At 49.3% G+C, this 25,437-nt stretch overlaps 2 protein-coding genes across 4 annotated transcripts; both read left to right on the plus strand.

Moving 5' to 3' along the window:
• Positions 1 to 358: 358 nt before the first annotated feature.
• Positions 359 to 6,954, plus strand: WFDC5 (WAP four-disulfide core domain 5). Of its 2 annotated transcripts, XM_011997611.1 has the most exons (6): positions 359 to 422; positions 1,074 to 1,281; positions 1,472 to 1,582; positions 5,638 to 5,778; positions 5,872 to 6,012; positions 6,400 to 6,954. In XM_011997611.1, the coding sequence occupies exons 2-6, from the start codon at positions 1,215 to 1,217 to the stop codon at positions 6,402 to 6,404; spliced, it is 465 nt and encodes a 154-aa protein (XP_011853001.1). In that variant the 5' UTR covers positions 359 to 422; positions 1,074 to 1,214; the 3' UTR covers positions 6,405 to 6,954. The 2 variants fall into 2 exon arrangements, with proteins under 2 accessions (XP_011853001.1, XP_011853002.1); XM_011997612.1 differs by lacking the exons at positions 359 to 422; positions 1,074 to 1,281 and having other exon boundaries at positions 1,427 to 1,582; positions 6,400 to 6,939.
• Positions 6,955 to 14,964: 8,010 nt separating this feature from the next.
• KCNS1 (potassium voltage-gated channel, modifier subfamily S, member 1) lies at positions 14,965 to 23,768 on the plus strand. Of its 2 annotated transcripts, XM_011997614.1 has the most exons (5): positions 14,965 to 15,156; positions 15,713 to 15,916; positions 16,843 to 16,921; positions 17,386 to 18,428; positions 20,716 to 23,768. In XM_011997614.1, exons 3-5 carry the CDS (start codon positions 16,846 to 16,848, stop codon positions 21,184 to 21,186), a joined length of 1,590 nt encoding a protein of 529 aa, XP_011853004.1. In that variant the 5' UTR covers positions 14,965 to 15,156; positions 15,713 to 15,916; positions 16,843 to 16,845; the 3' UTR covers positions 21,187 to 23,768. The 2 variants fall into 2 exon arrangements, with proteins under 2 accessions (XP_011853004.1, XP_011853003.1); XM_011997613.1 differs by lacking the exon at positions 15,713 to 15,916 and having other exon boundaries at positions 14,968 to 15,156; positions 20,716 to 22,282.
• Positions 23,769 to 25,437: the final 1,669 nt, after the last annotated feature.

Consider the following 25,437-nt stretch of genomic DNA (forward strand, 5'->3'; position numbering starts at 1 on the left):
AAAGAAAGAAAGAAAGAAAGAAAGAAAGAAAGAAAGAAAGAAAGAAAGAAAGAAAGAAAGAAAGAAAGAAAGAAAGAAAGAAAGAAAGAAAAAGAAAGAAAGAAAAGAAAGAAAGAAAGAAAGAAAAGAAAGAGAGAGGAGAGAGAGGGGGAAGGAGGGAAGGAGGGAGAGAGAGGAAAGAAAGAAAGAAAGAAAGAAAGAAAGAAAGAAAGAATGAAAGAAAGAGAGAGAGAGGAAGGAAGGGCTCATATATTTTTCCTCCAAGATAAAGCTTCCAAGGAGGTGCTAGCATTCCAAAAGTAACATCAGATCATAGAAGACAGAGCCTCTCCTATCTTGCTAGCCTAGAAGACAGCATGAGAGATTCATACTAAACCCAAGGAAGAACTTCCTGCTGCGAGGGCTGTCCTGGATTGGAATGGGTAAGTGAGACAAGCCCTGTAGTATCACCCTCCTTTCTCAGGATCAGATGAGGTATTGACTTGCTTTTAAAACCCGGGAACCAAATGAGGATGATAGGGAGGCCACAGTGGGAAGTCCCAGCTTAGTCAGGAATTAGCTGTGTGTCCTTGGGCAAGTTCCCTCTCATCTCTATCTCACAATTTCCTAGTCTTTCAAATGGAAAGGCTGAGAAAATGTACTTCAATGGCGTTTCTGTTTAGGATGTCCCTTACGATGCCAAGTCTCAGCTCCCTCTCTTCTACCAAATGCAGGAGCCAACATCAGAGATATTGGAGAAATCTAAGGAGGGCGTCCCTGGATGAGATGACATTTTTTTGCTCAGGATCCCTTAGGGCCAGAGAAGAGTTTCCAGTGGCCATGCATCTGCTGTGACCAGCAAACTTAGCCAAGCCAAAAGCCATGCTCCCTCACCCTCAACAGCCAAGCCAGTCCCAGGAAGAGGGTAGTTCTACCAGAAGCCACTGGTGATCTCACCAAAGGCGGGGTGGTCTTTCTCCCACCCACAGGACCAAGAGGAGAAGCCAGGGCTGGCCTCACTCATTATGCCAACCTGGGCCAGCCTTCTTTGGCAGCAAACTCTAGCCTAACCCTAACGCCTTCTCCCTTCCTAGGCATCCAGAACTCTGCAAACCCTCACTCCTTTGCTATTCAAAGCTGACCTCTATCTACTGCCTAGACATTGCTGGGGTTTCAACATCTTTGAGAGCCAGGAAAGCAAGTATCTGACTCAACAACCTTCGCCCGGTAAACAGATGAAAAAACTGAGGCTCAGAGAGAGACAAGACTTGCCCAAGATCGCAGCCCAAGTCACCGATACAGGCAAGACTGGATCTGAGTCCCCCACATGCAGGATGTGCCGTCACCCTGTCTTCAGCAATTGTGACAGCATCCCTTGCACTAAGGCCTCGGCCCGCAGGGGTGGGGCCAAGATGAAGCAAGCATGGTGTCACTCCACACCCCCTCTCTTTCCTCTCCTGACTAAGTTTCTCTGGCTTCCCTGAGGCTGCAGGTGTTAATCTGGGGGGCAGCAGAAACATGAGGATCCAGAGCCTCCTCCTCCTGGGGGTCCTCCTGGCTGTGGGGAGTCAGCTGCCTGCTGTCTTTGGCAGGAAGAAGGGAGGTGAGTGCGGGAAATCCCTCTGCTCTGGGGACCAGATTGTCCCTACTTCTCTAGGGAGAGTAAGGGTTTGGGAGAAGGCAGGTCATTCCCTGTGGGGGGTGTGTGCGCGTGTGTGCATGCGTGCGTGTGTGTATGTGTGGATGCCCGATTCTTAGTGCTTTCAGAAGCCTGTGTTTTTATCTGTGTACATTTGTGTCCACCTGCCTGTGTTGGTATCTGTAAGTGTCTTTTCGGCCAGTTTCTCAGTGCTTGTCTGTGCCTGTCTATATGTCAGGGGGTGGCGGGGCGGGGAATGCACGTGCCTGTCTCTGTGTAGACATGTGTCTTTGTGCCTGCCTGTCTGTGCAAAGCTCTGTCTGCACACGTACACTTAAGAATGGCTGTATGCACATGTCTGACCTTGTGCCTGTCCATGTGTATCTATGTGTGTCTCTGTGCCTCCAGGTGTGGGGAGGGACCCTGTCTGCACCTGCTGGTCTGTGGTGTGACTGAGTCGGTGGGTCCACTGCCCCATCTGTGGAAAGGACTTGGGAATTGAGGAGAGGGTGTGGTTTCTGGGGTCTGGGCTTTGTGGGGAGGAAGCTCTGTCTCTAGCTCTCATCACCCCAACCTGCTGTCCCCATTCCCACCCCTGACAAGGCTGGGGCTGGCCTGCTGACAGGTGAGGGAGGGCCGCTGAGTGACTAGACAGGTGACTCCTGCTCTGGGTGAGGCCTCCACCTCTATCCTCTTCTGGGGCTGGAACCCTCTAACCTACATTCACCTGTGCAACTCTGGCCCTGCCTTTAAGAAAGGGGACAGTAATGGGGACAGGCTGAGGAAGGAAGTACACTGGTGAGCTCCAAGGCCGGACCCTGTGATTCATGCACCATCACCACGTAACTCCTCAATGTGATGCTGTGAGGACAGGACTATTTTTATCCCCATTTTGCAGATGAGGAAAACTGAGGCATAGTAGGGAAGCCCTTAACAAGGTCAAAGACTGACTCTGAGTTAGTGCCAAACGTGGCATTTGAAGGCAGGTATTTGGAATCAGAAAGATTCACCTTACGAACTGTTACAGCAAAACCCCAGGACTGGACAGAAGAATGCACCCCCAACCTAGGAAGGAGCCGAGAGACCAAAGAATTACTTGGATAAGGCCAGATCGGCAAGCGTGTGAGTTTATTAGGACTTCCATACGGGGCACTCCTGGAAGGCAGCAGGACAGGTCTGAAGACTTACTCCATGTAAAATGAGGTCCCATGCCTCTCTCTCAGGAGTGAGTGGTGTCTCGAGGAATAAGGGCCTGGAACACAGTAAGCACAGCATAAGTGGGTGATTTGGGGGAGTCCTTGTGTTCCTAGGGAGCACACCCCGATATTCAACCTGGCTGCTCAGAGGTAAAGAGCTGGCACAGCAGAAACCGAGCCTGCGCAGGGCCACTCTGCCTGGGCAGGTGTGACACGCTTGTCTCTCCCCCAGTTTACCACACCTTGTCCCCACTCGTTTCTCTCCCATGAGACATCTGCCTGGCTGCTGGTAGAATTTCAGACAATGGAGGAAGGTGATGAGGCCAAGGGAAGGGAAGTCTCAGTTTGTTGCCTGTGGAAGCCCAGGCACCTCTGTTTATAAGAGCTCCCCATTCTGCCCCTTCTCACTCAAACATCTGGGTGTCTCTGATACAAAGATCCTGGCATAGTCCCTGATAAACAGCAAGTGCCTAATTAAATGCTGTCAGCGGTTATGAGGTATTGGGAAGATATACGTGTCTGTGTAGCCCTGTGCATATGATTCTGTGTATATGACTGTGTCTGCGTATATATGTCTCTGTTCACACACATATGCTGTATATTTATATACACAACTGTGTGTGTCTGAGTGTCTGTGTATGTATCTGTGTGGGTAGGCATGTGTACATGACAGTATGCTCGTGTATTTACAGTGATTATGTTCCAGCTCATATGTACATATGTGACTGCCTGTTTATATATGTGTTTATAAATATATTGCATATGTATAACTATCCGATGTATGTCCATATGTATATATGTGTGTATTAACTTGAACCATGTAAAATTGCTACTTTTGTAGATAAAACAGTTGACTATCTGCAAATTCCTATTGTTAAGCCCGTAGCTAATTGTGTGCCTAGATCTAAATGTGCTTGTGTATTTGACTATGTGTGTGTATCGTCTGTGTGTACAAGTGTATATATTTAACCATGTCTGGATACAATTCTTTTGCTCTCTAAATCTACACACCCATGGTGGATGCATCCGGATGTGTGTGACTGTCTCCATGTACACATCTGTGAGTGAAGAACCTGGTTTGGAGGGACTGTTAGGAAAGGCAGCAAACAAAGTGAGTGTGACCACCTAGAGCCTCACACTGGCTCTACACATGCCAGGCTTTTATCCCCACCTCCACATTGCAGCTATCACAGTTCTTCCACTGGAAATGCCAGCTGTCATGCCCTCTCCCTATCTGCCCATTCCCCAAGGTTCAGCTCCAGGCCCCTGGGTACAGAAACTCTCCCTGCCTGACCCACCTGGCTCCACCGGCTTTGAGTGCAGGCAGCTCCGTCTGGCCCACCCTTTGAGGCCCGAGCACCTTTGGCTTGGACTTGTGAATTCAGGGCTAAACCGTTGACCTCAGACTGTTTCCCAGGAGCCCTCACATCACTCCCATCACCCCAAACCCACACTTTCCCCCCTCCCCAGGCCAAGCCTTTCTTTCTCCAGCAGGGGGCAGCAATTCAATTTAAACCAACCCGCTCTGACAGCTGAAGTTGACTTAGAGCACGTAGGATGTGAGCAAAGTGCCTACTTACGTGTGCAGCCAGCACCTAGGTAGGGCGCTGAGGGGGAGTGGCGGACACAGAGATAAAGTCACCAGATCCAGCTGCCCCTCGGAGCTCTTGAACATTTTCTCTGATGCTGGATTTAACTGAAGGCCTGGGATCTGCTCCATGTCTACAGCTCAAGGTGGATGGAGACTCACAGAGGTCAGAGGGAGCCGGACCCTGGGAGTCCTAACTCCAGCCCATGTGGGTCTGGGCAAGTCACTGCCACGTTCAGGCCTTGATTTCCTCCTCTACATGGAGGAAGATACTGATTTCCAGCTTTATGCATGAAATCTGAACATGGCCCAAAATCCCAGCAAGAAGAGTGGTTAGGTAAGCTCTGGGACAGAACACTCTACAGCCATTCAGAAGAACACCTCAGAGATAGAGTTAATGCCTGATCCTTGAAACCATGCCATTTGCAACAGTGGTGAACGCAACAGTGCAGAAGTGGCCAGCTGTGACTGTGACAGTGCACCAGGCTGGCCGCTGCTGACGCATGTGCGATGCTGGGCCTCACTTCCAAACCCTTTCTTTCCAAGTCACTGAGCCCCTACTGTTGTGCACCAAGTGCTGTGATATGGACCAATGGTGAGCAAAGCTAGCAGGGTGTCTTCTCTCATAATCTCCAGCCAAGTGAGAGATACAGACAAACAGATGCAGCGTCACAAACTCTGGAGGAAAGAACTGAGTATGTGTGTGTGTGTTGGGGGCTGGGGGGGGGCTGACCTAGTTAATGTGGGGTCAGAGAAGTAGAGTCTTCTGAGGATGTGATGTATCTGCTGAGTCCTAATGAGCCGACCAGGCAAATGGAGTACAGGAGAAGTGCACCAGGCAAAGGATGCAGCCAGAGCCAGAACGCTGCAAAGAGAGCTGGCTTGGAGCAGATCTGGAGCCACTGAGTGGAAGGGCAGTAGAGGATGGGGCTAGAGAGATGGGCAGGGCCCAGACCAGGCATGGCCTTATTGGCCACAGTGGAGATGTTGGGCTTCATTTTCCCCTATCATTTGTGCCATCTGAGTCTCAAACTAGCCCAGCTTCCCATTTCACAGCCAGAAAACTGAGGCTTGGAGTCATTAGAAACAAACAAACAACAACAACAAAAAAAAACTAGCCAGAAGACAGGCAAGAAGCAAGGGATGGAGAATTCAGATCTTGTCATTCCCAGGTGAGTGCTTCTTACATAACTGTGAGCTTCCTCCAGCTGCAATATTGGGAGATTCTCTTACAGAGAAATGGGGAGGCTGCCCAGCAGATGATGGGCCGTGCCTCCTATCGGTGCCTGACCAGTGCGTGGAAGACAGCCAGTGTCCCTTGACCAGGAAGTGCTGCTACAGAGCTTGCTTCCGCCAGTGCGTCCCCAGGGTCTCTGGTAAATGCCCCTGTCTACCTTGCTGACCACCCAAGCCCCAAGCTCCAGGGCCGGTGGGCACAGGCAGAGCTCACCCAGTTCCCTGTGTTGCAGTGAAGCCGGGCAGCTGCCCACAGGACCAACTGCGCTGCCTCAGCCCCATGAACCACCTGTGTCACAAGGACTCAGACTGCTCGGGCAAAAAGCGATGCTGCCACAGCGCCTGTGGCCGGGATTGCCGAGATCCTACCAGAGGTGTGGCTCCTGGGCACCCGGGGCAGGTGCCTTCCCTCTCCGAGCCCCAGCTCTAATACTTTCTTCACTGCTGCAAGCTTAACAGCATGCCTCCCCAGAAGTCAGGGCCTCCCGTGGCTAGGATTGGGGAATTGGATAGGGGCTGGGGGAGTCCTGCTAGGATAACAGAGAACCTGGAAGTCCTTGGTTCTCTTCTTGAGCTTGCTGTGGCACCTGGACAACAGCCCTAAACTGCTCCAGGCTTCCGTTTGCCCTTTTGAAGGGGGCGGAGGAGTCCAGCCTTGGTGGCAACCAGAGCTGCGCTGGTCGGGCATGGATGGGAGACCAAGGCCAGAAACCAGAGCCCTATTATGAGAAGGATTTAACCCTTTCTTTCTCCCTCCTCAGGCTAATTCTGATTTAGGATCCGTGGCTCTGCACCTAAGCTGGGGACCAACGGAAAGAGTTCACGATGGGAGGCCTGGGGCCCTGCCCGCCGGACAGCACTATCTCTACTAGCGGTGGTTCCAGCCTTCTGATAAACACTGGCCTGCTGTCACTTCCCTGCAACGCATCTGCCCCTGGATTCTCCCCCGGGAGTCAAAGTCCATAGCCTGACCTCGGAGGAAGGCCTCTGTATCACGCCAGCACCCTGCACCACTGCCATACGAGCTTCCCACCCTTCCTAACACGTTCACACCAATCCGTACATGCTGCTTCCTCCACCAAGAAAGCCCAATTCAGGCAGACCCTGACCTCTCCCTCAGGCAACCCAACCACCCAGAATGAATATTCTAGCAGAGTTTTCCAAACATCAGTCATTCACCTCTTTCATGATTTTCACCATAACTACAAAATAGCACCACGATGGGCTCCACGCTGCCTGTGCCACCATTTACTTAATGTTTTCTTTAAATGACTCACTTTTGTGTATAAACAAATTCATTTTAAAAGAAAATTGATATCACTACTATAAATGAGATAAATGCGATCAATTGCCACAAATGGAATTACGAAAACAAATACAATGGAAACAGCTCAGTTCCATTAAAGTAAATCATGTCAGATTAAATGATATTAAATAGTGTTATTAAACTCTAGCTAGCAACAGCCACCTGCCAAGACTGAGCCTGAAGCCTGTACTCAGCCTATGTTTTTTGTTTTTTGAGACAGAGTCTCGTTGTCTTGCCCAGGCTGGAGTGCCGTGGTGCGATCTTGGTTCACTGCAACCTCCGTCTCCCTGGTTCAAGCAATTTTTCTGCCTCAGCCTCCTGAGTAGTTGAGACTACAGGTGCCCGCCACCATGCCTGGCTAATTTTTGTATTTTTAGTAGAGACAGGTTTTCGCTGTGTTGGCCAGGCTGGTCTCAAGCTCCTGGCCTCCAGTGATCTGCGTGCCTCAGCCTCCCAAAATGCCGGGATTACATATGCGAGCCACCGCACATGGCCAGTCTATGTTTTAATCAATGAAGACTTAAAGGGTTAAAGATGCAAACCTCTAAGCTGAGACTTTCTCCCTGGGGTAATCAGAAGGCTTGAGAAGGGAATGACTTTCTCACTTCAGGAGTTCATGTTATGTGACACTGCATCCAGGTACATACTAAGATCACTTCAAATTGCCCCAAATTTGGGGAAATTTTGCTCAAGTAGTCAGGATGTCATTATTATGGTGGGCCTCTCTCTACCTCACTCACTTCAATTTCTCCTGGGTCTAGTATGCAGTCAGGGTTTAATGAGTGTTTCTTGCAGGGAGAAGGGGTCAATGAGGGAATGACAGCCATCCCAAGGGACATCCCTGGACTCAGACAGCTGGGTTCCTGACTCTCCCACTTTCCTCCTAGGAAGGAGGTGGCAAATTCCCTGCTCTATCTGCTGGGCCTCTTGTATCCAGCACAAGACTGAGGGACTGGGCGGTCCACTGTGGAGGTCAACTTGGGAATCCTTGATCTTCTTTCCCTGTTCTCTTGGCCTTGCAGTGTGATGACAGGTGCATCCTTCTGCGCTCTGGGCTTCTGTTTGCCCTATTGGAAGATGGAAGGAATTCTACTTCCTCATCCTCCTTGTCCTTCCCATGGGATTCAAATGCTTGAACCATTGACTGAAAAGTGCCAGATGCTAACTACATGGATATAGAATGAGGTGTTGGAGAGGGGAAGGAGAACTGTCTGGGAGTCACTGACTCCGAGCAACCTTAGATATTTCTCTTCCTCTTTCTAGGCCTCAGTTTCCCCATCTACATATAACTTCATATAGTTAACACAGATAATATGGTAGATTGGATTATTTGCCTACAATTTTCCCTTTCCCCTCCCCACCCCATGCTTACAGTGGCTTCCCTCAGGGAGAGTGTACATCCTGCCCCAGTGATTTGGGCTTGGCGAGGAGACCTGTTTTAGCTAATGGGATGTGGGTGGCAGTGACAGTGTAGCCTGTTTGAAGAAAAATACCACCATTCTTCTTTTTTTTTTTTTTGAGATGGAGTTTCACTCTTGTTGCCCAGGCTGGAGTGCAGCGGCACGATCTTGGCTCACTGCAACCTCCACCTCCTGAGTTCAAGTGATCCTCCTGCCTCAGCCTCCCAAGTAGCTGGGATTACAGGCATCTGCTACCACACCAGGCTAATTTTTACATTTTTAGCAGAGATGGAGTTTCACCCTGTTGGCCCAACTGGTCTTGAATTCCTGACCTCAGGCAATCTGCCCGCCTCAGCCTCCCAAAGTGCTGGGATTACAGGTGTGAGCCACCGCACCTGGCCTCCACCCTTCTTGGAGCTTCTGCCCTCTGCCATGAGAAGAGCTTGTCTGAAGCCACTTGTCTTGCTGGAGAGACACCTGAGGCAAGCCTGAAGCTGAGTCAGACCAGCCAAGCCTCAAACTTGCCAAAGAGAAATAAATCTCTGTGGTAAGAAGACACAGAGATTCAGGGGTTGTTTGTCACAGATTCATCACAGTAAGAGCTTAACTAGTTCAGATTCTGGTTATTAGTCTGTAATGAATGTCTACTGTAGATCTCCCACTTTTAAACATCATTTCATTCATCCAACCCATAACCCTGAGAAAGGCTATTCCCATTTGACAGTGAAGAAACAGTGGCTATGAGATAAGTGACTTGCCCAAGACCCCCAGCTGAGAAATGATGTAGCCAGGATTAAACCACACCATATTCCTCCCTTGAGAGTAATCAAGGCAGCAACAGCCAACAATTACAGATCATGTGCCATGCACCAGGTATCATTTTAATCACTTTACATGTATAATCTTGTATAATCTCATTAAATCCTCATATCCTTATCGGGTAGGCTTCATTACTTTTCCCCATTTCACACATGAGGAAACTGAAACACCAAGAGGTTAATTTGGCCAAAGTTGTCCAACTTGTAAGTACTAGAGCTGGGATTCAACCCCAAGGAGTCTAACCATAAACTTTACGTCCCTATTAACTATACTAATTAATTATAATCGGTCTTTGAAGATTCCTCCCACTTAAGACTCCTCCTACCTGAAGATTCAGTGTCCACATCTGAAAAATGAAAATCACAAAGACACAAAAAAGTTAAGTGATCAGACTTAATTCTAGACAACTGGAGCCCAAGCCTGTTGATACACAGCGTATTGCCCTAGGTTTCTTTCCTCAAAGGCATCAGGAGGAAAATTAGGGGGTCACAGCAGGAAGCTCCCAGGTAAGCCAGTTAAGACTTGGCTGCCAGGAGCCCTGTGACTATCCTGGAGCTCTGAGTTCTGAGCTAGGTCCTTGGAATGGCAGGAGGTGACAGGTCACAGACTATGGCTTCTCTGGCTTTAGGTAGCAGCATCTATACAGCCCATTCTAGATTCCCTGCTCAGCTTCCTGGCTAACTCACTCCCTGTTCCAGCAGTTCTGTGAGTTGATCTATGCAGTGCCAGCTCCAAGTTCAGCTCCAACCCAATCAGCTCTATCTCTACTGCCTGTCTCCACTGGCTTTCTGAAAAGTCTCCGAGGAGGCTGGTTCCTTTTACAGACTCTAACCTTGCTTTCCTCCCTCACTCATTCAATAAATGTTTGCTGAGCACTTAATATAGGCTCTAGGCTGTGCTTTGCAGAACTCATGCACTAATGGATGAGACAAAGCCCTAGCTAGAGAGTTGCATGACATATACCAAACTGGAGAGGCCTGGGAGGCCGGGAGAGATCTAACTCAGCCTAGAAACCAGGCAAGTCTTCCTGAAGATGATATCCAGGTCAAGACCTTGAGTTTTAGCAGGAGCTAGCCAGGTAGAACACTTCTAATTATCCATTCTCCCCTTCTTCCTTACCAATAGCAATGTCCCCAGTTAGAAATACTTGCCCCGCCCCACCCCCAGGCTCTTGGAGTGCCGGTGACATTCCATATTTTGACCCGGGTGGTAGTCACAATGGATACATACATTTGTAAAAAAAAAAAAAAAAAAAAAATCATTCAGCTGTAACTTAACATTTGTGCACTTTACCACGGGAACAGTATATTTCAATTTTAAAGGTAAATTAAAATTTTAAAAATATGTTTCCTCTCCAGGCTCCCTTGCACCAAACAATGATCATGTGACCCAAGACTGGCCAATCAGAAGCAAGGGAAATCTATTAGGAGGGGCTTCCTGGCAAGCTATAGTTTTCCTAACTAAGGAGATGGACTTGGCCTTTTGTCTGTCATCCATTTACCCTGTGTCCTTCCCGGAACATGGCTGCTGCCACTAGAACAGCCATCTGGTGTCCTTGAGGATTGTCTTAGTTGGGTTCCCCCAAAATAAATCTTGAGATGAAGAATCATATGACAGTGACGCTTTGGAAATGTTTTCAGGAAAAATGGCTATAGGAGTACAGAAGTTCACCATGAAGAGAAGCCAGTGATGAGGTGAAATCCAGTGAAGTCCCACAGGGCAGTTCTAGAAACAAGCATACATGGAGCACATACATTCTCAGGTACTTCAGGTTCTCCCTGTGTGGAGCCATAGCAGGCTCTGGCAGCCTCAGGAAAGCCCAAGATACCAGCTGTCAGGAGGAAAAACATACCAGGAGTCTCTGTGCACAAAAGTGGTAAAGGATCCCAGAGGAGCTGTGGGCACGAATGAGTCACATAAGAACGGTGGAGGAGGAAGTGACAAGGAGCCTGGGTCTCCAGGGCTATTCATGAGCAGCTGCACCTACCCTGGCCTGCCAAAAAAAAAAAGTAAACTCTTTTCTAGTGAAGTCACTGTAATTCTGTTTCTGTTCCTGCAGCGAAGTTAAATTTTAACTGATCTGCAGGGCAAAGAAAGGGCAGGAACAGTTGTTCACGGAGAGGGAAGAGCATGTGCTGATCCTCATCTCAATCCTGAAAGGTGGGTGTGGTTCCCATTTTATCGATGAAGACGATAAGGATCCAAGAGAAGTGCTTGGCCCAAGGTCACACAGCAGTTTAGTGGCAAAGGCAGGATTCAAACCCAGTGTATTCATTATCTATTGCTGCGTAACAGGGTTTCACAAATGCAGCAGCTTAAAGCAACACACATTTATTATCTCACGGTTGCTATGGGTCACGAACCCGGGTACAGCTTAACTGGGTCTTTTGTTTCAGTTTCTCTGCTTCACGAGACTGCACTCGAGGGGTCGGCCATGGTGGGAGTCTCATCTGAGCCTCAATTAGAGAAAGAGCCACTTTCAAATTCACAGGGTTGTTGGCAGAATGTCAGTTCCTTGAGGACTTAATGGACTGAATACCACAGCTCCTGGCTGGTCGTTGGCTGGAAGTCACCCTCATTTCCTTACCTTTCCCGCCTGGCGACTTGCTTCATCAAAGCCAGCTGGAAGTCACAACCTTAAGTAACCTAATCAGAGAAGTGACATCCCATCACTTTTGCTATATTCTGTTCATTAGAAGCAAATCAGTAAGACCTGTCCACACACAAGGGGAGGGGATTGCACAAGGGCATGAACACCAGGAGGCCGACATCACTGGGAGACATCTTAGAAGGTGCCCGTCACATCCAGGTCTACTTAATTCCAAACACTTACGTATTTTCTGCAACATCAAGCTTACTCTGAAGGTAAAACTGCACGGATTCAAATGGCTAAAACTGGCCAGGGACTGGGGGAGAATTTGGGGGACAGCCCATCCATGATACATGAAGGACAGGGATACCCCATCCTTCCCACCCATAATGCCCACCTTCCCACTCTTGTGGCTCACAAATTCCACCAAAACTTCATTCACCTCTCACTGTGTAATCTGGGGATGAAACCAGATCCTGGCTTCATTCTCTTCTGCCCTTGGGAAATAGGTCTGTCTTTTCTCAGTTTTGGAAACTTGTCTCTGCAGCTCCAGGGAAAACTCCTGAGTCCTAAGGGGCAGCGAAGGCTGCAGACAAACTCTTACGCCAGGAAATAGAAGACCTGCTTCTCGGCAAATCTGCCTCAGTTTCCCTGTTGGTCAAATGAGGGAATTGGGCAAGATGCTCACTAAGCAGCTTCTTCCTCTAACTTCTTCTTTCGAGGGAAAAACTGAAGTGGCCCAGCCTAGAGCTGTGCTGTCTAATATGGCAGCCACGAGCCAGGTGTGGCTCCTGAGCACAGAAAATGTGACTAGTCCAAACTGAGACTTGCTATAGGTGAATCTCAAAAAATCTCTCTCAAAAAATAAAACATAAAATAAAATAAATGAGTACACTGGATTTATATATGGAAGGCAGAATTCGAATGACCCCTCCTCAATGATCCTCATCCATGTATAATCGCCTCCTGTTTAAGTGTAGGTGGAGCCCATGAATGTGTGTTATATGGCAGGAGGGAGATTGCCCTGGGTGGGCCTGGCCTAATCAGGTGAGAGTTTTAAAGTCAGAGATATTTCTCTGACTGGTTACAGGAGAGGAATTCAGCACTCTCATGTGCCTAAAAGAAAGCAAGCATTCATGCTATGAACTGCCTATGGGGCAGGAACTGTAGGCAGCTTCTAGAATCTGAGATTGATCACCAGTGGACAGCTAGCAGGAAAAGAGAGACCTCAGTCCTATAACCACAAGGAAATGAATTCTGCCAACAATCTGTGAGCTCGGAAGAAAACTCTGAAGCTCACATGAGAACCTCAACCCTGGCCAACACCTTGGCTTCAACCTGGTGAGACCCCGAGGGTCCAGTAAGGCCGTGCCCAGACTTCTGACCTATAGGAACCATGAGATCATAAATTTGTATTGTTTTAAGCTACTAAATTGTGGTAATTTGTTGTGTAACAATAAGAAAAATCAGTACACTGGATTTTAGAGACTTAGTACAAAAAAAAAAAGAAAATGTAAAATATCTCAATAATTTCTTTACTGATTCCAATGTTGAAATCATAATATTTCAGATTTAATAAAAGATATTACTAAAAATACAGTTGATCCTGAAACAACACAGGTTTGAACTGCTACTGTCCACTTATTTGCAGATTTTTTTCCAACAAATACGTTGCAAAATTTTTGGAGATTTGTGACAATTTGAAAAAACTTACAGATGAACCATGTAGCCTAGAATTATCAAAAGCCTGAAGAAAAAGTTAGCTATGTCGTGAATACCTAAGATATATGTAGATACTATTTATGTGTTAATCGGCTGTTTATGTTATAGGTAAGGTTTCTGGCGAACAGTAGGGTATTACTCGTTAAGTTTCAGGGGAGTCAAAAGTTATATTCTAATTTTCTAGGCATGGAGGAGTGGTTTCCCTAAGCCCCACTGTTCAAGGGGTAACTGTAATTTCACCTGTTTTTTACTCTTTAAAATGTTGCAATCAGAAATTTAAAAGGATATATGTGGGTCGGGTGCAGTGCCTCATGCCTGTAATCCCAGCATTTTGGGAGGCCGAGGCAGGTGGATCATTTGAGGCCAGGAGTTCAAGACCTGCCTGGCCAACATGGCAAAACGCCCTCTCTACTAAAAATACAAAAATTAGCCTGGCGTGGTGGTACATGCCTATAGTCCCAGCTACTCAGGAGGCTGAGGCAGAAGAATCGCTTGAACCCGGGAAGCGGAGGACGCAGTGAGCCAAGATAGTGCCACTGCACTCCAGCCTGGGCAACAGAGTGAGACTGTATCTCAAAAAATAAAAAATAAAATAATATATGTGGCTCACATTAAAGGTGTTGGACAGTGCTGGCCTAGAGGACTCAGAAGTCAGCCATGGGACCTCCGGCAAGTCACCACACCTCTCAAAGCAGTTCTTATCTGTGAGATAGGAATAATAGTAGCACTTACTGAACAGATAAATTTGCAGTGTGAGTGAGATTGAGGAATACGCTTGACCCAAGGTAAGTACTCAATAAATGTTGGTAATTATCATTATTGTTAATAACAATATTTGCAAAGGCTCATATCCAGGCCCTAGTCTCCAGTAACCTCTCCCCAACCAGGCACACAGCAGCCACACAATAGGTACACGTGTGGGGACTTCACAACCTCTACAAAGCTCTTTGGCACATGTTCTTTGCCCTCACAACCCACTTGGCAGGTTGGAATCAGGAGCCCGTGGGCAGGTAAGGACACTGCGCCTCAGGGGTAAAATGATCTTTTCAAGTTTCACAGCTCACCTAAGAAGAACCTGGGACTCCAAGGGAGATGAGGCCACCTTCTACAGCTCCCTAACTCAGTTGCCTACGGTGTGAGGAAGTGACTGGAGCTCACCCCTAAAATGGGAGACATAAGATCCTGGCCCTGTCAAGAGTGTGCTAGGAATAGCTGAGATCAATCACTTACAGCAGCTGAAGTACCCTGGCACATACTAAACACTCAATTAAGCAAATCATGATTACTGTTGTTCCTTTGCCAGAGACGCTTCTGCTGAAATCCCTCTCTAGGGGGAATCCTCATGCCCTCAATGACCCCTCCTTCCCGGCCCCGTAACTCCGGAGGATGCCCCTGCAGGTAGGCCCAGTCTCCTGACACCACCACCCCCCAACCGAGTCAGGAATAGAAACCGCCGCCTCCAGCCGCCAGCGGCCTCACTCCCTCCTCCGGCAGCGATCGATGCGGCCTTCAGCCGCGGGGGACTAGGCAAGGAAGAAGGAAGGAGAGGGCAGCGGGGCCGCCTGCAGTAGGAGGCTCTGCGGGGCCGGCGGGACAGCGGCGAGACCGAGTATAGCCAGCGGCCCCCAGCCTCGGTGACTTTGGGACAGACACAGGAGGCGCCCGGGAGGTGCCACGACAGGTAAGGGGCCTCCTCTGGGGAGGGACGTGGCTCCGGGATGGTCCGGGCAGCCAGAGTGGGAGGCGGGGCTGCCTGGGGTTCCTGGTGCTCTTACCCCCTCTAAGAGACCTCCCACCCCGCAAGGAGGAAGCAGTGTGGGGTGGCCGCGCTTTGGAGACTCTGGCTGGTCCAATTTACTCATCTGTAAAATGGGATTAGAAAACCTCCCTGGCAGGGTCGGTGTAGAGATTAAACCAAGTGAGGTGTGCATGGAGCCCAGAGAAGTGACTAGCAGATAGGAGGTGCTCAAAATAAGTGTGTGGAGAGAGAATGAAATGAAAAAAACCTGCTGTCCAACCTTAGCTGTGCCATGGACTAGCTGGGTGATTTTGAACAAGTCACTTAATCTTTCTTACTGATCTTCAGGTTCTTGTCAGAAAATGTTTGTTGAATTAATTATCCCATTTCACAGAGCAGGAAAGTGAGTTCCAGATGGACAAAGGGATTTGTCCAATATTATGCTTCTAATGGGTGATGGAACTGGATTAGAAATTTCATTTTTTGATGCCAAATGCAGGTGGAGATCCAAGTGGAGGTGGGAGTGGAGCTACATCACACATGTTTATTGTGCATTGATTATGTGCCAGGGACCATGCTGGCAATCAACATCTTGCATCATTTAATCCTCTGAGCCTCTCCTGGAAAGTATGATGCTACTCGGTTCCACAGATAGGGAAACAAGCCCAGAGAGGGCAACGAATGCACTCAAGGTCAGCAGCTAGTAAGTGGCAGACTCAGGTCCGACCAGAGGGTAGTACACGGGATTAACATTTATTGAGCATCTACTGTTTACCCAGGGCTTTGAACAGATACCACAATAATGATTCATCCAAAGCAACATTACCCCCATTCTAGAGGTAAAGGAGCTAAAGCCCAGAGTGGGAAGGAGACTGGCCTGAGGTCACAGAGCTAATAGTAACAGAGCTAAGGGTGGAACCCCAAATTCATTTAACGCCAAGCCCAGGTGCTTTACACACACTTAATCCCTAGTCTAGGCATTACTGAACCCACAATGCAAATGAGATTGCCAGTGGTGAGGAGGTGTCACTAGCCTCCAATTCCAGCAGAGCCAGGAGTCAGGGGGTGATAGAAGAACCTAAATCCTCCCTGAGTATCCACTAAGGCTAAGCACTTTCTATAATCTACCTTCATCCTCCAGTCATCCCCGGAGGTAGGTGCTATTGTCTACGATGTGCAGTAAATTGAGACCTGGAGGATAAATAGCTTCCTCAAGCCCCCAGGTGCATCAGGGGTGGAGATAAACCCAGGTTTGCCTGACTCCAGAAGATAGTAACACCAGTGAATAATTTATTAAATTCCTTCTGTTAGCCAAGCCCAAGAAAGACATTAGGTCATTTTATCTTCATAACCACACTTTGAGGTGAGTATTTTTATCTCCATTTCACAGAGGCTCAGAGAGGTGATGTGACTTGCCTAAGGTGACACAGAGAGCCAAGGTTCAAGGTCATGTCTGGCTGACTCTACAGATGTTTTACATAAGCTAAAGCAGGAGATCTCAAACTTGACCATGTATCTGAATCACTTTCCAATCTTGTTAGAACACAGACTGCTAGACCCCAGCCTTAGAGTTCCCGATTCAGTAAATCGATGACAGGCTGAGAATTTGCATCTTTGACGAATTCCCAGGTAATGCTGATGCTGCTGGTCCGGGGAACACGCTATGAGAGCCTCCGGTCTAAAGTGGTGCTCCCAACACCCCTAGGAGGTAAGTGTTACTATCCTCATTTTGCAGAAGAAACAGGTTCAGAGGGCTGGAGGGCCCCAGATCCCACAGTAGAACTTTGCTGTAAATAAATCCAAGTTTGTCTTGGAAAAGGAGACATCCTATTGAGCACCCACTAGGTGCCAGGACATCCTGCGATTCCATTGCTTTCCTATCTTTCCAGGTAGATCTAAGCATTTATTTTCCAAAGGAGAAAAATGAAATGGGGGTGGGGTGGGTCAGTGATTTGACCAAAGTCAAATGATGGGGATGAAGGATAGTCAAAGCCAGGCCTGACTCTGAGTCCAGAGGGCACCTGCCACCTACTGAGCGCCTCCTGCATACCAGATGCTTCACACAGAGTCTCCAACACCCCTTGGCTGGTTGGATGGAGGAGGGGATTTTAACCTGGTCTTCCTGGAAGGGAAGCCCAGGAACTCCTCAGCGCGCCCTTCTGGTGTCCGCAGGGAGGAGCACTGAAGCCTTGGTGAGCGAGTGCCCGAGCCCTGACACCGGGATCCGCTGGCGGCAAAGCGACGAGGCGCTGCGCGTGAACGTGGGTGGCGTGCGGCGGCTGCTGAGCGCGCGAGCCCTGGCGCGCTTCCCGGGCACGCGGCTGGGCCGCCTGCAGGCCGCGGCGTCGGAGGAGCAGGCGCGGCGCCTGTGCGACGACTACGACGCGGCGGCGCACGAATTCTACTTCGACCGGCACCCGGGCTTCTTCCTGGGCCTGCTGCACTTCTACCGCACCGGCCACTTGCACGTGCTCGACGAGCTGTGCGTCTTCGCCTTTGGCCAGGAGGCCGACTACTGGGGCCTCGGCGAGAACGCGCTGGCCGCGTGCTGTCGCGCGCGCTACCTGGAGAGGCGGCTGACCCAGCCGCGCGCCTGGGACGAGGACAGCGACACGCCGAGCAGCGTGGACCCATGCCCCGACGAGATCTCCGACGTGCAGCGAGAGCTGGCGCGCTATGGCGCGGCGCGCTGTGGCCGCCTGCGCCGCCGCCTCTGGCTGACCATGGAGAACCCGGGCTACTCGCTGCCGAGCAAGCTCTTCAGCTGCGTCTCCATCAGCGTGGTGCTCGCCTCCATCGCCGCCATGTGCATCCACAGCCTGCCCGAGTACCAGGCCCGCGAGGCGGCGGCCGCCGTGGCTGCGGTGGCCGCGGGCCGCAGCCCAGAAGGCGTGCGCGACGACCCAGTGCTGCGACGCCTCGAGTACTTCTGCATCGCCTGGTTCAGCTTTGAGGTGTCGTCGCGCCTCCTGCTGGCGCCCAGTACGCGCAACTTCTTCTGCCACCCGCTCAACCTCATCGACATTGTGTCTGTGCTGCCCTTCTATCTCACGCTGCTGGCTGGTGTGGCACTGGGCGACCAGGGCGGCACGGGCGGCAAGGAGCTCGGCCACCTGGGCAAGGTGGTGCAGGTGTTCCGCCTCATGCGCATCTTCCGCGTACTCAAGTTGGCGCGCCACTCCACCGGACTGCGCTCGCTGGGAGCCACACTCAAGGTACGGCCTTTGAGGCCAGGTTGGAGCGGGGATAGGCGGGTGTAGCCATCTGGCAGGTTAGCAGGTAAACTTACAAGCCTCCCAAGTCCAGGCTCACGTTGAACTGAGACCCCGTCCTTTGTGCCAGGCACAGGGCTGGACACCAGGTGTATGTTTCACATGCAGTCTGATTATCCCAATAGCTCTGTAAAGGGTTTACCTTTTTCCTAGGGAGAAAACTGGGGCATAGCTTTGCTTGTCTTTTTCAAAACAAAGAAAAAAGACAAAGATCACTTTTGATATATCTATCAAACATCAAATTATATGTATCATAAAGATGTGCCAAGCAGGATGCTGACTTTCTGCTAGAGCCTTTCTTCTGGCACTATCGGGGCTCTGATAAACATAGGTCACTCTTAATAGGTAAAGTCTAGGAATAGCCCCAGGAGCTAACACTTACTGAGCACTCAATCTGTGCCAATTTCACATCCATTATCAATTTAGTCCTTAGGAGAACTTCCTCAGGAAGATGCTATTATTTATTCTCTTCCCGTAGATGAAGAAGCTGAGGTTGGAGGGTTGGCTCTTTAAAGCCTGGTTGCAGTTTACTGAGCATCCTCCTGGTGCCAGGTGCTGCATTGTGGGTGAATCACTGCCCTGGCAAGCTTGCGCTCAAGGGGGTGAAATCAGCCTGGTTTGAAGAGGGAGGCAAGGCGAACGGCGTGTGCCGAGGCCTGGAGAGAGAACAAGATGAATGCTGGGAGGAGGACATGGAGGGAAGGAGATTCCCAGAGATGAGATTGAAGAGGTGAGCTGGGCAGGGTACCGAAGGGCCGTGAAGTCTTGGCACATGATTTTGGACCTGGTCCCGAGGGTATAGGAGAGTTCCTGAGAGGTTTAAACAGAGGTAAGTGTTATTGTCACTGCTTTGCAGATGTGGAAACTGAGGCTCCAAGAGGTGACAGTGCTTGTTGGAGGTTCCTCAATAAGCAGTAGAGCCCAGAGGAGAACCCAGCTGTGCCTGGCTCCAGCACCTCATGTTCTTTCTCCTAAAGCTCCACGCAACTCTGCTGATAATCCCCAGACAATGCTAAAAGAAAGATCCCTTCCACCCAAGGCTTAGTAAAGCCTCTTGTATGCCCTCAGGATACTGGGTGCTGGCAGATGACCTAGGCAGAATCCTAGGGCACTGGGCAGGTATAAGGAATTACATTCGCCAGACCCCCTGAGCTCAGCATCTCCCCAGGGAAGATCCCTGTGCCCCAGAACGCTGCCCTATCTCCTGCATGCAGAGAGCCAGGGCCCGACACTACTAGCTTTGTCTTCAGTAGGGGAGAAGAGTATTACTGATCAGGGCTGCCAGGGTCTAAGATGCAGGTGTAAAATACTCCAGATGAGAGCCTTGCTACTCAAAGTGAGGCCCCTGCCCACCAGCTGCTTTCTCATCATTTGGAAGCTTCCTAGACATGTAGATTCTCTGGCTCTACCCAAGACTACACGATCGGGTTCTGCCAAGACCCCTGCATGATTCTTCCACGCATTAAAGTTGGAGAGAGTCTGCTCTAGACTAGGGGTTCTCAGCCTTGCATTACTGACATTTGGGATCAGGTAATTCTTTGATTTGGGAGCTGCCCTGTACATTTTAGGATGTTTAGCAGCATCCCTAGCCTTTACCCACTAGAGGACAGTAGCACACCTGTCCCAGTTGCAACAACCAAAAATGTCTCTAGACATTCCCAAATGTCCCTTGCAGGGGCAGAGGGGAGGGGGGCAAAACCACCCTGTTTGAAATCACTGCCCTAGAGCTTGGCCTCAGGGACAAAGCAAACATACATGGCCATAGGAAAGTGAATTCTATAGGTGGTCCAGGGGACTTATGTCCTCTCAGCTTCCTGGAGGAGCAAAAAAATTTTTATACTTTTCAGATCAGTCAAAAGTACAGGAAACCAACTCTTTGCATTGTGGAATATAAACTATGGTTCTCTTGGTTCCGCAACAGTGTAAAAGTCACAAGCTCTTCATTCCCTGGCTGTGGTGCCACCAGTAACCCGGAGTTAGAAAAAACAGCTGTAGCCTAGCAGATACCTTGGACAATAGAAATTAGGCCTGTGCTCAATACCAGGGAGTTTTGCTGCCAACTATAGTTCAAAGATCTTAAAGTCAGGGGACCTGGGTCTTAGCACCAGCTCTATCTTGCTCTGACTTTGGACCTGTCCCTTACACACTCTGGGCCTCACTTTCCCCATATGCCTAATACCAGGACTCTAAGCCCATCCACTCTGACTTGGCTTTCTACATTCTCTTTCAGCACAGCTACCGTGAGGTGGGCATCTTGCTGCTGTACCTGGCCGTGGGTGTGTCAGTGTTCTCTGGTGTGGCCTACACAGCTGAAAAGGAGGAGGACGTGGGCTTTAACACCATCCCAGCCTGCTGGTGGTGGGGCACAGTGAGCATGACCACCGTGGGCTATGGGGATGTGGTGCCAGTGACGGTGGCTGGCAAGCTGGCAGCCTCAGGCTGCATCCTAGGGGGCATCCTGGTAGTAGCGCTCCCCATCACCATCATCTTCAACAAGTTCTCCCACTTCTACCGGCGCCAGAAGGCCCTGGAGGCAGCCGTGCGCAACAGCAACCACCAGGAGTTTGAGGACTTGCTGAGCAGCGTTGATGCGGTGTCGGAGGCATCTCTGGAGACATCCCGAGAAACCTCTCAGGAGGGACGGTCTGCAGATCTAGAGACCCAGGCCCCCAGTGAGCCTCCACACCCTCAGATGTATTAAAACCAGGGATCTGTGACCCCCTGCCATGCCCCTACAGTCAGCTGAGACAGCCGAGATTCCTCCCCTGCTAAAGTTCTTCATGGTAGTGAGCCTCTCAAGATCACTCATGCTGTCCTGAGAAATGAGATTCAAAAGCTGCATTCCTTCCTCCAATCCTTCCTCCAAAGGTCCAGGGCAGGACAGTGCTACCCTAGATTCTGTGAGATTCTGCGAGCAACTCAGAAAGCTTTATAAACCTTCCTCCAAGCCATTCATGAAGCAGGCATGAGCCAGAGGGAGGAAGTTGAAAGGATGCTAATGATTCCTGAGCACCTCCTGTACATGAGCCAGGTCATGTTTGGCCCTGTGTTGGAGAAAGATAATTATTGCCATTTCACAGATGAGGAAACCGAGGCTAACAGATGAGCAATGCCTCTCCCAGATGTTACAATTAGAAGTGGCAGAGTCAGGTTTGGAATCTGGGCTTGTTGGTGGGCCTGGAGCAATGCTCCGTCAACTCCATCTTTCTTCTGCCCTCATGAAGTTTGCATGTGGGTTTTGGGGATTCATGGATCCCCAGAGTTGATCCACAAGGTCAGAAATCCCTTTCAGAGCCAGAGAAAGGTCCAGACAGGAGATTTGGATATAGGAGCTCTGGATCTCAGCTGTGGTTCCTTTCTAGGAGCATCCAACAGGAGTCAGCTCTCAAAGATGAGTCGTGGAGGGAAGGAGGATGAGTCCTGGGAGGAAGTACAATAGCATTGTACTTGCCTCTTTAGCTGGTATGCAAGATTTGCTAAGCAATAATCTTCCAGTCTTCCTCCCAGGGATGATGTGAGAGAAAGAAACTCTGAAGGGGCCCTGGCCTGAGGTCTAGGCGACCTAGCTGCACCAAGACCTGCTGTGAAAAGTGGTCCAATCCCTGCCCCCAAGTCCAGATTCCAGCCTCTCTGTCAAACGGTCGGAATCTATGACCCAGAGGGCAATGAAAGCCAAGTAGCGCAGAGGGGTCTCTTAACTTAAAGCCGGCTCAGCTCTGAAATGTTGGTGGCAGAGGGCTGACATATATGAATACTGGCTTCCCAGACCCTCCCCCCGCAGCCTGACCTTGGCAGTTCCTTTCTGCCCGTCACACAAACGTCCAGCCCTACCTTGTCCAGCCCTACCTAGAGTACCCATCCAGGCCCATGTGTGAGAGTCCTGTCCCTTCTGGCCAGCTCCAGCCCCGTCATCCTTGTTGGGGGCATATCTCTCATACCCATCTGCCGAATCTTCTCTCCACTTGCTGAGAAACTCAGAGGAGGGGGTCCAGTAGCCCTTTCCACATACTGTGGCTACAGCACCCAGCACTGTGCTGTTGTTGTCTGACTGTGGCTGTCTCTGTCCCATCACCCTGAGCCTCAAGATGGAAGACACTGTCTGGTTGAACTCTGGGCTTGGTGCAGAGCAGGTGTTTGGTAAATGTTGAATAGATAATTCCTACAGCCCACTGGGTGCCAAGCACAGAGGGGGAAAAAAAGATAGCCAGAGAGAGACCTGGCCCTCAAAAAGGTGTGAACAAGACTGAAAAGGAGGTCCGTTCAGCTCTGCCTGCCCCGTCCCTGCTTGGTTCTTGAAATTTTTACAATATCTTCCTTGTAGGTTCTTTACTTGCTTACTCAACAAATACTCGTTGGAAGAGTCTTAAACTGGGGCTTCATGTGTGGCCTGCAGTCATGTTTTGGCTTAGTCCAACAGTACTTTTATTATATTTTAAGAATTTGAATGCCTTTGCGTGAGGCATGCGCTCTCAGGTTCCCCATAGTGTCTCCCCCGCTGCCACCCACAGACAGACGCACACGCTGTTGTTATGCCCAGCCACTCTGATTTACTGGCTTCTGACTTGTGGACTGCTTACTAGTCTCAAGAGATACAGTGGTGGAAAAATATATCCCTATACTCGTGAAGCTTACTGACTAGTAGGGAAGATAGACTCTAATGCAATAATCACACAAATATATCATAGTGAGCTCTACTAAGTACGGGTGTGTATGATCTATCAGGGACCATGGCCCGAGAAAGTGAGAAGGCTTTCCTGAGCAAGTGACAATCTAACCTGCCATCCAAATGATAAATTGCTAATTAAGCAAATGGGGTTCCAGGGGGGAGTACTCCAAGCAGAGAGAATGGCACGTGTGTGTCATACACAGGGTCTAGTACATAGTTGGCCCCCTACATATGAATGGATTCTGGGTCTCCAGATTGGAACAGAGGATGGAGCTAAGCAGGAAAGGGCTTCTCATGAATTCACCACACACATACCAGCCCTTCTGCACACTCTGCTCCTTACATCAAGGCCCAGTTGAACCCAGCTTAGGGGCAGATCAGAAGGGCTGCATGTACCACCCTTATGGTCTTGCCGAACACACCAAGAAACCCGATCGCTTCCAAATTTTCTGACCCTACGAACAGGTCCCTGATACTGGTGTGGAGAAAGCTCAAGAGAGAACCATCTGGCCTGAGCCCACTGTGAGGCTGTTTGTGGTCCTGGCAGAAAAGCAACAGCTCGCTCCCCTTCCCATGTATCAATGAAAACCATTATGCAAATAAAGAGCTGGGCCCCAGGACGTGTTTCTGCTTGTGTGGAGATGGCTCCCTGACATGCTGCCTGAGTGACTGGAGAGGGTGGGTAATATGTGGAGTGACTTGGAATCCACATTCTCAGGCTCCAGTCCTGGATTTGGCACAGACTTTGTCTGTGGTTGTGCCAGCCAGAACAGGTTGCAAGTGACAGGAATTCAGTTGGAACAAACTTGGTCAAAAAGGATAATTTATTGAATAATTAAAGTGATGAATAACTGTTAACAATTAGAGTTTGGGGTATAAGCAAAAGAAACTGACATTAAGCAAAAAATGAATTTATTGGAAGATATATTAGTTTCCAGCAGCTGTTGTAACAAACTCAGACAAACCTGATGGCGTGAAACAGTAGAAATGTACTCTCTGACAGTTCTGGAGGCCAGAAATCCAAAATCAAGATGTCAGCAGGGCCACCCTCCCTCTGGAGGCTCTAGGAGGAAACCCTCTCCTTTTCTCTTCTAGTTTGTGGTGGTTGCCACCATTCTTGGCTTTCCTTGGCTGTGGCTGCATCACTCAAGTCTCTGCCTCTGATCTCACTTCACTGTCTGTGTATGTCAAATTTTCCAATGCCTTTGTCTTACAAGGACACTTTTGATGACACTTAGGCCCACCAGGATAATCCAAGATGACCTCATCTCAAGATCCCTAACTTAATCACATTTGCAAAAAGACCCTTTCCCAAATAAGGTAACAGTTACAGGTTCCAGAGATTAAAATATGGACATATGTTTGGGGCCACCATTTGGCCCACTACAGAAGGGTATCTGTGAAATTCACCTGATCAAAGGAATAGCTGACTGACGAGGCCTCAGGAAATACAGGAATGAGGGGAGCTCTAGGGACCTCAGTAGCAAGACTCATGAACCTTCTGTTTAAAACACTGCCACCCACATGATCTGCCTCCAGTCACCTTTCTTCCCTGTATCATCCTGCTCACAGTTCCAATCCCAGGAGAGAGTCTGATTTCACTTGAGTCATATGCCTCTCTCGGGAGGGATGGAGGGCAAGGTACTGTATTCGTATTTGCAGCAGTTGGAGGAAAGGTACTTACCCAAAGAAAAGACCACGTATTGTCACCAAAATAAAGGCAAAAAGTATTAATAGGCAAAAATAGCATACCATACACTCCCATCCTTTTCCCATACACACAGACTTATGCATGTTTCTAACATAAGGAAACTCTTATATATAACCAAAATATACTGATCTCCCCAAAGGAAAGACACCCTATGGGGCATATCCTATTCATGAATCCAGCTATAAGTTCATTCTTCCACTGGTACCACTAATTCTGTCTCAGTATCCTGTAATATAAGGAATAAATAGTAAATGTAACTGCCACCAGCATACCCTATATATACTAGAGGAAAGGAAAAGAAAAACACAGCAAGGAGGAAAAGAGGTCATTGCTATGTCCTCATTTCTGTAATGGTCGTAAGGCTGCCGCTGGCATTTATAACATCCCTTCTCTGTGAACCATGTCATGCCCCCTGCCTTTGGCCAGCACTTTAGTTGGTTGGGATTCTTTGTTTGATGGGGTAACCTAAACCTTTATTCGTAGAGAATCTGAGCACTTGTTAGTCCTGCTGGCATGTGAAGATTCCCCAAGGAATTCCATGGAGTTACTTGCATTCCTTTCTGCCTACTTTGTGT

Source organism: Mandrillus leucophaeus, unplaced genomic scaffold (assembly GCF_000951045.1).
Source record: "Mandrillus leucophaeus isolate KB7577 unplaced genomic scaffold, Mleu.le_1.0 Scaffold544, whole genome shotgun sequence".
Classification (NCBI taxonomy): domain Eukaryota; kingdom Metazoa; phylum Chordata; class Mammalia; order Primates; family Cercopithecidae; genus Mandrillus; species Mandrillus leucophaeus.

What these genes read in the sequence shown, in the direction of transcription:
- WFDC5 (XM_011997611.1), top strand. Translation starts at nt 1,215, where the DNA reads ATGAAAAAACTGAGGCTCAGAGAGAGACAAGACTTGCCCAAGATCGCA. An exon ending in CTTTGGCAGGAAGAAGGGAG is followed by an intron (nt 1,583 to 5,637) that starts GTGAGTGCGGGA and finishes ATTCTCTTACAG; the next exon opens with AGAAATGGGGAGGCTGCCCA. An exon ending in GTGCGTCCCCAGGGTCTCTG is followed by an intron (nt 5,779 to 5,871) that starts GTAAATGCCCCT and finishes CCTGTGTTGCAG; the next exon opens with TGAAGCCGGGCAGCTGCCCA.
- KCNS1 (XM_011997614.1), top strand. Translation starts at nt 16,846, where the DNA reads ATGCTGATGCTGCTGGTCCGGGGAACACGCTATGAGAGCCTCCGGTCT. An exon ending in GCTCCCAACACCCCTAGGAG is followed by an intron (nt 16,922 to 17,385) that starts GTAAGTGTTACT and finishes TGGTGTCCGCAG; the next exon opens with GGAGGAGCACTGAAGCCTTG. An exon ending in CGCTGGGAGCCACACTCAAG is followed by an intron (nt 18,429 to 20,715) that starts GTACGGCCTTTG and finishes ATTCTCTTTCAG; the next exon opens with CACAGCTACCGTGAGGTGGG.